Genomic DNA, 15,365 nt, shown 5'->3' with positions numbered 1-15,365 from the left:
CAAAACACAAACAGAAGGAACATCAATGTTTTCAATGTTTTAGTATTTACTAGAACAGTACATAAAGATATTCAAGATATTTTTCGTGGAAGCTGTTTGCAATAGCAAACAGCTTCCACGAAAAATATCTTGAATATCATTATGTACTGTTCCAACAAACTGTTTTGCTGAAGGGTACTTGCAAACCAGGAAATAGTTTACAAATTTGAAATTTAATACAAACCAGGATAAAGCTTACAAATTTGAAATTGAACACAAAAAAAAATTTTGTGTTAAATTTCAAATTTTCTTTTGAATAACTTAGGGTAGTAAAAGACATGCATTTAAAAACACTGTCAATTCTGGAAGGGCGATTACAGAAAAATCACTTAATAGTTTTTTATTGAAATAAATATATTATATGTGAGTTTTTTTTTTTGCAATAAATATACTACATATGTTTTTTTATTTATAACTTTGTCATTATTTTAGATATCAGTAGTAAAATTTTCAGTAGTAAAAATTTCTCGTTTGTTTGATATCGTTATTGCTGTGTTTATAACCTCACCAATATCAAAATATGAATTTATAAACTTTCATTTTTATACTTTGCAGAAAACTTGGGAAAATTTTCTCTCTGTATCAACCATTTACATAACATTAAAATGTAATGCCACCAGTATAATCTCAAGATGGCATGTCAATTTAAATCTGTTTATCAATATTTATCATTTTATTATTTTTCAGTATAAATCATTAAAAGCTAAATAAAAAGTTATAACTTAATTATATATATATATATATATATATATATATATATATATATATATATATATATATATATATATATATATATATATATATACACATACACTTAAGTTATAGCTTATTATCTTATATACATGTAAATACATCTTGTTTCAACTCACAAACATATGGTTTTCTTTTCACAAGAATCTTTCGTGTATCTGAAATACGTTCTCTGTTGGTAGTATGTTTAAATACAGCTATCTGAATGTCTTTTTCAGTATTCCGAATGTTATTGAAATGAACTGAAGAAGACTATCAGTTAGCAAATAATTCTTTACATGATAGTATAAGTTACCAAGCATAAACTGACCAATTATTCAATCATTTGATTGCAATCATTGCAATATTTTGATTTGGTTTAACAAAGTTTTAAATAAAATTCTTAGTTCCGCGAAATTCTTTTGGGTTAACCAAGTTGGCGGCCAAATTTCAAAACTGGCTTCAAAAAAGTCACGTTATGCCGTCTCCTGTGTATTAAACCTCCTTGGTGCTACCAAACGACTGTGACAAATTTGCTGAAACGAAATATTTCTATCTCTAAATGAATTTACAAGTTTGATCACTGGTTAGGTTACAATAATTGCGTACACTTTTTAATCATAGGATAAATAAATGATTTATTATATTGTTATTTTATAAAATCTTGAAGCTTATCAACTATAGATATGAAAAGTTTACCAGAAAAAAAAACCAAAAAAAAAAAGGAAAGGGCGATCATTGAAAATGGAGAAAGGTAAAATCAAACAGTAGATCAATTAAAAATCAAAATTACTCTATCGATTCTTCTGGGGTTTTCTATTGTTTTTTTTTATAAAATCAGAAAATGATTTTGTTTCAATAAATTCAAGTTCAACGCTTCATTTAAAAAAAACAATAACTTTAAAAATAATTCACACAATATGACGTCCATTTTCAAATCGAACGTTTGCTCCATCTAAGTAAAAGCAGTTATTGATCACATTGATTGCTTCAACTTTGGTAACTCCGCTCCAATTATTTACATCACTTTTTATAGCATCAGGATAAAACTTATCTAGGTTTTGCATAACGCGATATGTGATATATTTCCAATACAAATAATGATCACTAGCCGTTCCATCAATTTCCCAGCTCGAATATCTCGGTCCAACTGATTTGTAATCTTTGTAACTAACGTATTCAAACTTCGTATCAACATTTTTGAATTGCACATCAGAAACGACAAGGTCATTACAAAAATCTATTACAAAGGCAGAATTAATTACTTTAATGTAATTACCCAAGCCTTGAGGCCGATGGCACCTACTCGAATGATCATTACTTTCTTCAGCATGTGTTTGATTGCAAGGTGCTCTGCAAAACGGACACATTGTTGTACATTGAAATAAATGGTTTTTAATATCATTCTTGAGTTGAGTTTTCAAAAGTAATTCTTCAGTAATTGAGAGTTTGAGTTCGTTGTTATCTGCAGACTTAATTAATGAAGCTAGTTTTTCAGCCAGCTCTTTTTCCTCCTCCATTCTTTTTTCCAAATTCGACTTTGAAATATTATCGAAATCTTCCTCTCCTATTCCTAATGTTTTTATTACCGAATATTCGCAAATATTTACTTTAAAAGTTTTGTAGCAATGTGGAACAAATTTATTCAGACATTCTGCTTTTATTTTTTCAATAATTGTTTTTAACTTTGTATTTAATTCTTTATTAATGTCTGCTTCTTTGTTATCATCAATTATTTGAGAAATTTTATCTTCAAAAGAGACGAATGGGTCGTTGAAATAAACTTTTAGGAAGGATATTTCTTCTTCGCTCATTTGGTTTTTTGAAATAACTTCTACTACATCACGAAGTACCAAACCATGCACATGGAGCTTTTGTGTAATCCTCTTCAAAACAAGTTCTTTCAACACGCCTCTAATTGAGACTAAAGCTTGTTTCTTTGCTGCTGTTAGAAGAAGAGATCTTATTTGCCGAGCAGCTATTGTTATATCTTTTTCCTTTCTTAATATTGATAAAAAGAGCTCTTTGATTGGTTCTCTCTCTCTTTTTATTTTTTCCAAAGGATCAACATGAACCAAGTAGCTTTCTTGAACTAGACTAAAGTTTTCAACAGCAATTTGTGCCGCGTAACAAGCAAATAACGCTATAAATGTGTTCGTCAAAACAAACTTTTCACTGCATTTAGTTTTCAAGTGTGTCTCAATCAAAATATCAACTGCTTTTTTCAAATACCGTTTGACAAACACAGTACAATCAAATTGCACGTAAGGTTGGAATTGCATTTGCTTGATGCCTCCTATATCTCTCAAGTAAAGCAAAGTATTTTGTATACGATGAATAGCTGATGAAATCATGTCCTCAACTTCGCGTATTAAAGTTCTTTCGTTGGATCTAATGAATGACACTAATTTATCATATACAACTTTAAAAAGAGATAAAAACGAAGGTTTCCACTGGAGATGCTCTGATAAATCAATCCATTCGATTTTGAACTTGTTTTCGAGACCATCGCCAAACATTTGAATGGTACTGTTAAACTTTGGCGATTGTCCATAACTACTGTAAAGTTCTTGCTTGATCACCTTCCTCACATCAGCGGGAATGAACTTTTTAACTTGCTGCTTTTTTATTTTGTCGATGACATCATTCCAAAACGTTTGAAACTCGCTTTCACATTCTTCCTTGTTGAACTCTACATTACTAACATCTTGGCCCCCTCTCTTCTTCAAAAGGTTTTGCGCCACGTCTCTTGTATATTTTTGCAAAAAAGCCTTGCTTTCTTTTAGTTCTTTTTCAAACTCTAAACTGTTTAGTTGATCATTCAAACATTTTTCAATGCATCCTTCGCAAGTTTGAACAATATTACAGAAAACTTGTTCCATTCTATTAATATAGCGCTGTTTCCACTTCAGAAAAAGGGCCTGATTTACTGTTTTTTTATCGATAAATTGTCCGAACGCTTCAGCTTGTGCATTGTTTATTTCAATAGATTTAGCATGGAAATCACTAATTTTTGTTGCTAAGTATTCTCGACTAGCGTTAGCTTCGAAGTTAGACTTAAAGAAGGCTTTAATTTCATTGTAGACAATTTCGAGATTTTCGTTTAAACTACATTCTATTTTCGATTTCCATATGCTAATTTCATTTTCAATTTCATATCTTACTTGAATCTCCGCATTGTTAATTAGACTTAAAACAAAGTTTTCTTCTAAGATTCCGTTCCACACCGTTTCTATTTTTTTAAAAAGTTCTTCAAAACTTAAACTTCCCGTTTTGTTAGAGAGCGTTTTATTTAAAATATGATCTCTTAGTTCTGAGCAAGCCTCGCTATAAGATTGATTTGGCGGTGCCATTGAGCCAGATCCTTCCAGGAGTTGTGGGAAATAAAAAATATCATTTTCAATTGAAATATCAACAATATCTTGAAAGTGTCGATATCTCTTCTGCATTATGCTAGCTTGTGCTACAACAACCTCATCCATAAGTTTCAAAAAGGTATTTCGACCAGATATGTTCTTTTCTTTTGCAGACGGATCACAGTTTTGATGAACGAACACAACATTCGGATGAAAGTCAACCATATTCATTCTCATAAGCGCGCATATGCTTACTTCTAAAAAGCTTTCTATATCGTTTGGCAACTCTCCGCGCACATTAACAATTGCAACATCTGATATCCCTAGAACAAACGTTGCTATTTCGTTATCGTGAGTGTTGTTATTTTTGTACTCAGGAGCGCCTAACCCTTCTGTGTCGACAACAAGGATTGCATCATTCTTGTAGTCATCCAAAGATACTGGAATTAATTGTAAATAAGCTCCTTTAGTGCAGCGCCCAGCACTTACAGGAAACTGAATTCCAAACATGGTGTTCAGTAAAGTTGACTTACCAGAGCTTTGAGTTCCGAGCACTGTTAATACAAAGATTCTTGGTTCATGCTTTAGGTCATAAAACTCTTTATAGGATTTTTTGAATACCTTAAATACTTCTTTAAGCCAAAATAATGGAACTGATAATCCGTCACCATCTAATAGTTCCAAAGCTATTCCATTTAAAAGCAAGGAAGCTGCTATTTCAGGAAGCATGTTCATGCACTTGCTTAGTTCTTTGTTTAAGTTATCATGGTTTCTATATATTGCTTCATATATCCCACCAATCTCACGAATAATAGTTTCAACTCCTATAGATATATCCAATAAAAAAATGCTAAGATTATCGCAGCGCATTTGCAGATCTTGTTGTTCTTTAGCAAATGATAATTCGTCGTTTACATTTTTGGTTTCTTTTTTCTTAAGTAAATTTAACTGCTTTGTGGCAATTGAATATTGATGACGAACATCAGAAAGATGCGTAAAAGACCAATCATCAATGTAATTTTTAACATCACTTAAAAATCTTATTCTCGTCTCTATGCAATTACTTTTATACATCTCACTCACGAATTTAGACATAAGACCAGGAAGACCATTTTGGATTATTTCGAACTGCTCTTTTCTAACAGCTGAGATTTCATCACGGTACTTGTATTTCTGGTCAAGATTCCGTGTTCTTGTTTCCTTTTTTTGTACTTCAGCGTATCGTTTTATTGTGGACTGTATTGGAAACAGTTTCTTTCTAATTTGTGCTCTTTCTTTTTCGTTTGACTTTTTCATGAGATCTAATTCTTTTAGAAAGGACTCACTGATATCTGTTGCTTTAGAGTTTTTAGAAATATATTCCTGGGCAGCATTGGAAAACCTTTCGTTTAGACTGAGCTTTTGTGAAGTTTTTTCTAGAGTTTCTTCTATTTCAACAGTCACCGTCTCTAAAAGTTTATGGTAGTTTTTATCAATTATCTTATACCTAACAATTGGACAGACTGTTTTAAACAGAGCACGGTTACTTTTAACATAACTAGCGGATTCTGTTGTCATTAAAATAACAAGTTTTTTCAAAGATGATTGGTTTTTATTTTCGGCTAAAGCATTTAGAAGATCTAAATGTTGCTCATCTTTGAACATATCTATACCACAAAGTACGAATAATGCATCCGAAGCTGAACCAAGTGATACTGCCAATCGAATGTGGTGAAGGGCATCTCCTCTTAAATTTAACAAAGAAAATGTTTCGGAGAATTCCTTTTTCTTGTGTGATAACTTTTGGTACCATATTCCTTCAATAGTACCCTCTGATGATTTTCTGTTGTTATTACTTGAAAGAGCGTTTCTTGTGAAAAATCCACAACTACCTAGTTTTGCATTGTTATTGAAACCTAATAAATCGTTGCAGAGTTTTGATTTGGACCAGCAACTAATCGCCTGTTGACCAATCCGCATCATCGAAATCACGCAAAGCGGAGATTTCGTAATATTTTCCTCAATTAACTTATCGTTTTCGCGCCTCGCCACGATTATACTTTTAAGAGACAAATTCATGTAAAGATCTTGAACAGATGTAAACAAGACGGGGACAGAGAGATGACAAAAGGCGAGTTTGTGGTAAAGCTTGCTTCTTAACGAGAAGTCGGCTTTAAGAATCACATCATGCAATATATCCATTGGATGATTAGCTGCGGTATGTATTCCCAGTTCGTCTTGCCATTGTAATGGTATATTAAAAGATTGATATTTCATCCTTGTAATATCCTGTAACAATCACATCGTTGCAATGCTTTTACTTTTTGCTGGAACTGATGAGTTTAATTCTAAAACTCTAGCATAACTTTTTATTGCCCAAAGTATATCATTATCAGTGATTACGTCATTCACGCGGTAGAAGTTTTTAACGTCGCCATCATCACACTGGCCATCGATATCTGGAAAGTCTTCATCCTAAAAAAAGTGGTGACTTAACAAACAACTTATCATTTAGTCTTATGCATGTGGATAATTTGCTTTTGATTTAGCATGCTACTTTTCTAATGTATTGACAAATTTATGTTAATGCATGCAAAAAAAATTTTATAACACAACTTTTACTATCAGAAAAACCCATTTCGCTAAATGTAAGTATATTTACCTGCACGCATTTAATAAATATTTTGCTAAAATAAGTATGACTGCATATCATATAGCTATCAATAAACATACTGTTTATTGATAACTGTATGATATGCAGTTATACTTATTTTCAGCTAATCAAATTTATCTTTATAGTTTTTAAGCGGCGCAATGGGATCGTCTGTTGTCTCAATTTGCATGTCTCAATTTGCATGACAAAAGTTAATGAAATGTATGCAATTTTTCAGGCCGTCTTGAGGAAGATGAAGTATCTTAAATGTAAAAACAAGTAGGCGTTTTGTATTGAAGAACATGCCATTTAACATTTGAGGAGAATCCCAGTTTCTCAAAAAGTACTTGCAACGGAACTTTTTTCATTTTGCATGAGACCGCAGAAACTTAGCATTAAGGATAATCATATAAACATGACAGTGGAGCTTACAGCCTACAGTTCTATATCTTACCCATTTTCACACAAAAAATGTCTTAGGCCCAACATGAAACTTTCTCTCTGGAGCTTCTTGCATATTCATTTCATACTCGAAGATGGGAGGAGGGGTAGGACAAAATGGAGAGTAATCAGAGTGCGTTTGTTAAAAAAGTTTAAAAAGGTATAAAGCCTTATTGGTCATTATACCTTCTTTAAAATTAATGAAAGAGTTTAATTAGTTTTCCACTCTTAAATAATAAGTTAATGAATTGACTAAGTTTTTCTTCTGCGCACTCAGAATACTGATATATTTTTGCAATCCAGTGTGTAATCGTATAAATGTTGTTTTTTTAATCGTTTGGTCTCATGAACATTAAATACAAACTTATTGTTTTATTACAAGCTGCACCCTAAGTTGGCTTTGTTTTCCCTTAAGGTTGCATTTTAATTATTTAACAAATAAAGAATACAGGGGAACACCCACAGTTACTCTATTTTTTTACTTTTGAGAAAAATGGAACTTTGTTTCTGAAGAGATGAGTAGCCTTTGATTTTAAACACTTTTAAGCACCTTGATATTGACTGATAACGATGATTTTTCTCTTGAGTATTGTCAGAAGTAATAGATATACTCCAGTGTACATTGAAAAGGATGCAAAGGCGTGGACCTGTAATTGTTGTCTCAAAACTGTCACAAAAAATAAGTTTATATACTAAAGAATTTGAGATTTTCGTTTTTATTGCAAACATGCATTTATTGAATTTAAAATGATAAAACGCATTAATGTTTAATAATTTATGATATTTTATTTTGATTTTATTTATATGTAATATTTTAATTTGGTAATATTTTTATTACCATTTTACGTAAGTTATTTTGTAAAAACTATATGCGAAACTGATTCCCATATTCAAACACAAATTATCCATATGTGCAAGTTTATGCATACAATATGACAATTTTCACTCACACTTGCCATGCCCTAATACATATTCCACTGTAGTGCTTTTTCGGTAATATGCTGCATTCTATGCCATTCAAATCTCATATATTAAACTTTACAGTTTTTACAACCAGAATTTTGAATACTTTAAAAGTACTCTCTAGCGCTAAAAGAATATTTTTGTAAAATAAATATATATATATATAATATATATATGATTAATGTTATACTACAAATGTTGCCAAAATAGAACTGGCTAAATGTCCCTTTCCAAATCGTTAGCACTGCCAAACATTTATTAGTATTTTATTACCGTATTTTTATATTTATATTTATTGAAAATATGTTTCCTATTTAAGACCAAATATTTAAGACAATAATTTAATCAAGGAGTTTTAAAAATGTACAATCCCAACTTTGGTTGTTTTTATGCTTTATACTAGTATTAAATATGAAGAAGCGTGAGTTGAGACTAAGAAGAGTTCAACTTGAAAAAATAAGTTTGTGAAAAAGCCAAAAAACATCCCCCTAAATTCCTGTTTGGTCTGTTATAATTTGAGTTGGTTGTCTCTTCACTTTGGAAAGAAATGTGAAACAAGACCAGTACAAAGAAGTTCAAGAAATCAATTGTTAGCTCAATTAGACAATTGGTTTCTTAATAATTAAGAAAAAATGTTCATTTAAGACAAAGCTCCATTTAGCTCCATTTAGCTCCATTTAAGACAAAGCTCCACATGGGAAGTTTAGCTAGCAAATTCGTATCTAATGATAAAATTTGATTAAAATCTTTTTAAAAGGAATTTATAAGAAATCAGCCCTTAGATCTTAGTATAGAACAAAATATTTGGTATTGCAACCAAAACCACAACATAAAAGTAATCTCTTTCAAACCGTTTATTAGTATGGCACGCAATTAAAATGTCATAAAAAGTAAAAGAATCTTTCGCAAATTACAATTATCCCTTCAGTTTTTCTTTCTTTCACAAGATTAATTTAAATATTTTTAAAAGAGAGTACATGAGAGCTGTAATTACTCTTAAGAACTTTCATTTCTTTTATTTAGAATAGAGATGAGTTCCATTTTCAGTCTATAATAAAAAGCAAACCAATTATTAGCTAGATAAACGCCAACACTAGCTTGCAGCCGGGTAAAAATTATTGTTAGTGCTCTTGTCGCTAAATTCAATTTTATAAAGTGATTAAAATTTAAAACATTTAACTATCTTCAAAAAATTAGAGGAGAGCATCGCCTTAATCATTAGAAGTATAAACCTTTAATTGCCTTAATCATAAAATGTTTAAGCCTAGGCAACATGTAAATGATTCTGACTTGGAAGCTTTGCTCAAAATTATTTTCAGCTAAAATTTGGTTAAAGACTTCTATAATCTCTAAAGCATTCTTATCTAAATCAGTCTAATCCGAAGATTTAAAAGTTTCAAAAATTTGCATGTAAAAGAGCATCAAACTATATTTTATTTTTTCCTATACAAACCCATTCAATAAAAATTTAAACACACCTCTTCGCTTTTTAAATGATAGTATTCCTCACTCCATATACTTTCACCAAATTTACAAACGGATTGAATTTGAAAGCAGTAGTTTCCTGGTTTGTCACAACATATCTTTGCCCTGTATAGAAGTTCGTCATTCTTACAATACATGAGAAGATTTTCTAACTCTATGAAACACGTTGTCCAATCATCATCCAGCTTATAACGGAGACAATATTTTGAGACTTCATATTTCAGTGCTTTCCACATTACCGTAACACTTTCGTTTTTGAGAGATACCTATAATGAAAAAAAGCTTTTTAACTTTATATTTGTAAATTGTGGGTCAGAAAAGAAACGATTTGATTTATCAAAAAAGGTAAACTAATTTGGCAAATGAATAATATTTTTAACGGGACTTTGGAGAGGAGGCTGAATCTTGAGAGTATTTGTTTTATTAGCTAATTATCTAATAATTATATATAAAAAAAAATTACAAAAATATTAACTTTTTATATAAATTTGTTGCATAACACAGGTCAACAGCATTTTTGGGGCCAAAGATATTTCAACAAATTTAGGGTAACTTTGGGGTGCTGATTCTGAATATGTCATCAGTTTTGCCAGATTGGCTCAAGCTTTTGAGATTTTTCGTGAAATGTGTAAAAAAAAGAGGTAATTTGCCACACGCGCATTAACTTTATTAATATTGTCATGAATACAATAAATTTAACAAAGTAAATGTTGATTTTAGTTTATTTTAACTAGTTTTAGAAAGTAATCTTCAAAAATGAACAAGACATGAAAGATAGGAGACATTTAATCGCTGGAAAAGCGCTTTTTATATGAGTTTCTTCTATGTGAGCTATTCGGGCAGTCACGCTGTAGATTCCAGCAGTAATCAGCCGTCATATGTCTGTCCCATCTGCCTTGGTACCTTTCCTCCATCACCATAATATCCTGATGAAATTTCTCCCCTTGTTCTTCGCTTAAATCTCCAAGGTTTTCTGGAAATCTGTCCAAGTGACTGTGAAGATAATGCAATTTAATGCTCATGTGTACACCCAGGTTTTTAAATCTCAATAGCATGTTTTGTACCAGTTCTTTATAATTGTCTGCCTATTTATTTCCCAAGAAGTTCTTCACTACCAAAACTACACCATGCAGCAGCTTCAATGTCATTCATTTCCTTAGGAAAATTTGAATCTTTAATAAGTTTCCGAATTTGAGGACCATCAAAGATTCCTGCCTTCAATTTTTCGCTACTAAGACCAGGGAAAGATCTGCAGATGTACATGAAGCAATTACCATCTTTTTCTAATGCCTTTACGAACTGCTTCATTAATCCTAGTATATGTGAAGTGGTGGTAGAATGATTTTTTCCCTGTCCACCAAAGGTTCGTCCACTATGTTTGATGCTCCTACTGTCAAGGTGTCCCTTGGAGGCCAATTCAGCTCTGCTATCCCACATGCAGATGAAGCAAGGATACTTTGCGTATCCACTTTGCTGTCCAAGTAAAAAGTTGACCATTTTTAAATCAACACATATCAGCCACGAATGTTCATGGTAGCACAGTTTCTCCAAGACCATTTTGACATTTTTGTATTGTTCTGCAAGTTTAGTTGAGTGAGCTACTGGAAGAGATGCACACTGATTGCCATTGTTCAACAAAACACATTTCAAACTCCTTTTAGAACTATCTATGAAAAGCCTCCAGTCTTCAGGACGATATACTTGTAAACCCATTTGCAGCATCAGGCCAGGAATATCCTTACAATATACAAGTAGGTCATCTTCACAGAAAAATTGAAGAAGTGCTTCTTCTCTGGTCCTGTAAGATGTAATTTTAGTTCCAGGCGTCAGACAATTTTTTTCACTTAGCCTTGAAGCTAAAAGTTCAGATGCACTTTTTGAGAGGTTGAGGTCTCTTATTAGATCGTTGAGCTTTCCTTGGGTAAATTGCGTAGGTGTTCTGAAACTTCCTTCATATTCTGGTTCACTTCCAGAACTAATGCTTAGCTCCATACCCTGCATTTCATCATCATCAGGTGGGGGAAGGTCAGGTAACATGGTAAACACAGGTACAGACACATCTTCACAATGAGGGACAGGCCTTCATGCAGATTCCATGTTAGGATACTCCCATTTTTGTTTCTTATGCTTATTGAATCCTTGCACTTGCACTGCACAGAAATAACAGTCATCATGATGATTTTTTTGCTCTCTTCACACCATTGGAACACCAAAATTGAAGCTTTTTCTTTGTCCTTTGCTCCATTTTCGTAATAATTCGATACATGCTTTGCACACTATGTGTGGTGCCCAAGACTTGTCTTGGTCCCCAAGCATAACCCCAAAAAAGGCCAAATACACTTTTTTTATGAAGTCTGTTACGTTTCTTCTATGTTTTTGCAGTGTATATTCACCACAAATGTAGCAGAATGCGTCTGGATCGTTAAGACAACTTCTTCTTGATGAGTTCATGCTTTTCACTGGAAAACAGACAACAACATAAAGTTAGTGCAAAAATCAAGCTATGAACAAACTTTTAGAACACTAATTAAAAAACTAAATTGAAAACTGCTCAGTTCAAGTACTAATCCCAAGAAATTAATGAGATGATGCGTCGCATTTACCAACAAGTGCTATAAATAAGATACCAAAAATAAAAAACTTGAGCCAATCTGGCAAAACTGATAGCATATTCATAATCAGCACCCCAAAAATACCCCAAATTCATTAAAATATTTTGGACACCAGTAAATTTTCTTTTTGTTGTTGACCTGTGTAATCAGTAAAATTAAACGTACTTAGATGAAAATTCATCGTAAACCTCAAACCTGGTAACTGTAAGAAACCTTTCTTATTTAGAATAAAATTATACAGATATTCTTTATTCACGAAGTACCAGAGGATGAGCGAAAGTTAAATTACCTTTAAGTATCTAAAGTTAATTAATGTTGGCATTTTATGAAAATTCTTTTACTTCAACAGTTAGATAAATATGAAATTAGATTTTAAAAAATCAGATTCACTTATAATAATAAAGACCATTTTCTTAAAACTTGAAATGAATTTATAAAATTTTGAGTTATGATTTTAAAGCGAAGAATAAAAGGAAAAAAACACAGTGTCGTAAAACGATTTTTGTTGGATTTGAACCTTATATGCCTTCAGAGCTAAATTCACAGAACGCTGATTTTTATAAAATAATTCAACAATTTTAAACGAATCCGAAGGACTCTAACCTCAGGCGCAAAAATCTTGCTTTTTATTTAAAGAATTTAGAATAAATGTGAAAAATTTTGCATCTAATTGGAAAACAATTTTACATCTACATTGGAAAGAAAATTCTTTTTTGAGTTGATACAATAATGTCAATATATTGTAGTATATCGATGAGCATTGAACATATTGACAACTCTGATTACTTTGAGCAAAATCTAAATGAGTTAGGTTAGGGCGGGGCTAATTGAGTATAAGGGCAAGTTGGGCAACTAAGATATTTCAAAAACTACGCAACAAATAACAAAACATCTAATGGATGAAAGATGAAAGGTATATATAATGGTAATAAAATACGCATGAAACGGTTGTTGGACTGTAGTCAAGTGAGATGCACTGGCACTTTTTCGATTTGGAACCAAAAAAATAAAAAAAATTTTTTTGCTATTTTTCTCTTATATTCTTAAAAAAACATTTATCTGGCATCACTTTAGTAATTATATTTTACCAATTTATTTGACTTTCGATTATGCTAAGCAATTTTTCCCTAAGTATTACAGCTATTTTTAAAGCCTAACTTTTGTGTCACCTAGTCTAGTCGGGGTAAGTTTAGCAGGTTTGAAAAAAATTAATAAAACAGCTTTATCGGATACGGAGAAAGAAATTTCGTTGGGTAAACATTTTAAGGTCCATAAACACTTTTAAATTAATCATTATTAAATACTTTTAACAATTTAAAATAAAATCCTAAGTAGGGATGGCACTTTTACTTATTTTGATGTAAAAAAAAAATTACTTTTTAAAAAAAATTACTTTACATAACTTAGATTAAATTATGAAATATATTTACATTTTAAAGTAATTCATTTTTTAAAAAATAACATTATATTACATATAAAATTACTTACATAAAGTTAATTTTTAAAATGCGTAACTTATTAAAAACTTATTAAAAATGCGTTATTTTTTTAATGCAAGTAAAAGTAGTTTACATAAAACAGTTATTTACTTTTTGTAAATTACTCTTAAAAGTAAGCCGTATGAATGTAATTTACTTTAAAAAGTAATTAAGATTTATACTTATACAAATAGTTTGTATCGAAATGTAATTTACTTTTTACATGTAAAAGTAAATTATTTTTGAAAGTGATCTTACGTAAATATAAGATTTTAAAAAAGTCATATTTACTTTAAAAAGTAAGAGAATACAGCTACGTAATATGAAATTACTTTTATGCGTAAAAGTAACAAAAATTAATATAGGCAACTTACACAAAAACTATTTGAAAAAAAACTAGTTACCATTACAAGTAAATGTAAATCTTTATCATTGAAATACTATACTTTACTTAGTAAGTAAGTAAACAGTAAGTTATTTTATTTACTTTTATCAAGTAACAAAGTCATTTTATGTTGTTTTAACATACTGATTGGTAAGAAAAACAGCGTATCAAGAAGAATTGCCTGCTTCTGGGTACTTCTGGGTTATAATGTTAGGAATTATTCTGCATGTATGCGGACCGTTTTTGTGGCGGGGTTTTGTAAATTGGGGGCAAGTTTAATAAACATGGTGGGTTGCTTCCTATCCATGCCAATCCTTGACTACGTCACTTTTCCGACGGAGCGCACTTTTTCGAAAACTTCCATTATATTGCGCTTTTTGATCAAACATTATTTTTTATGGTGATATAACGCATCAGCGTTAATAATCCCTTCCGGCGGCAAAGTAAGATTATGCCGAAACACGAACTCTTTTTAGAGGGGACTCTTTTTAGGAGGCGGACGGCAAAGAATTGCCGTCCGCCTCCCAAAATAATTTTGCGGGCAGAATGTTTTTGCCTCCTCCTACAGTAGCTTCCGCCTTCCAATTGGCGGCCGCTGCTGGAAACTTTTTTTGGAGGCTGGCACCAACCAAAAGGTGAAAACCACTGGCGGTTGCCGTCAGAAGTTATTTTGTATGCAAAAAGATGAAAAGGTTGCCTTCAGTGGTTTCCACTTCTTAACGCAAATTTTCGCTTCCTGTCGCCAGAAAAAATAGAAGAAAGTTCAACGTTTGTTATTACATAATTAAGCAATTTAAAGGTTAATTAGTGCAAAATACATTTTTTCAAAAAGTATATTTTTATGCGGAGTGAGAAAACCTCATAATGACAGTAAGCAATTCTGTCTCAAAAAATATATTCTATTTAGGAAATAAAATATTCCGTCTTTGTGAAAACTTTAGTTATTGAAAAAATTAAATTCAATTAAAGCCGTTAATCAACTCTAACGTCCCTAAACATATATCATAATTCGTTTGACGCATTATCAAATAAGTTTAGTGTGGGACATGGACCTTTCAAAAAGTTTTGCAAAAATTATAAATCAAGTATAAATTATTTGATTAAAAACGATTTCCGTCAGGGGCATCGGAGGCCGATAGACTTTCTAGTAAAGGTTTATGCACCCAAATAATTTTCATTTTGGTCATCGTGGTTGTTGTTATCTATCACAATGAATAGCAACAACCACTTTAACGCTATTAACAA

At 31.4% G+C, this 15,365-nt stretch overlaps 2 protein-coding genes across 2 annotated transcripts in view; both read right to left on the bottom strand.

Moving 5' to 3' along the window:
- Nucleotides 1-981: 981 nt before the first annotated feature.
- Nucleotides 982-6,380, bottom strand: LOC149878738 (interferon-induced very large GTPase 1-like). The gene has a single exon (XM_090071311.1). It carries the CDS (start codon nucleotides 6,378-6,380, stop codon nucleotides 1,680-1,682), a length of 4,701 nt encoding a protein of 1,566 aa, XP_089927437.1. The 3' UTR covers nucleotides 982-1,679.
- Nucleotides 6,381-6,401: 21 nt separating this feature from the next.
- Nucleotides 6,402-15,365, bottom strand: part of LOC149878737 (uncharacterized) — a 29,248-nt gene continuing 20,284 nt past the window's right edge. The window contains exons 3-4 of the mRNA XM_090071315.1: nucleotides 9,639-9,911; nucleotides 6,402-6,578 (exon numbers count right to left, since the gene is read on the bottom strand). Of these exons, the coding sequence (XP_089927441.1) occupies nucleotides 6,402-6,578; nucleotides 9,639-9,911 (450 nt within the window). The remainder of the gene's footprint in view (nucleotides 6,579-9,638; nucleotides 9,912-15,365) is intronic.

Source organism: Hydra viridissima, unplaced genomic scaffold (genome assembly GCF_058129835.1).
Source record: "Hydra viridissima isolate aposymbiotic clone 2 unplaced genomic scaffold, HvirCarnegie_v1 scaffold_14, whole genome shotgun sequence".
NCBI classification, from domain to species: domain Eukaryota; kingdom Metazoa; phylum Cnidaria; class Hydrozoa; order Anthoathecata; family Hydridae; genus Hydra; species Hydra viridissima.
This window is presented reverse-complemented; position numbering and strand designations above follow the sequence as displayed.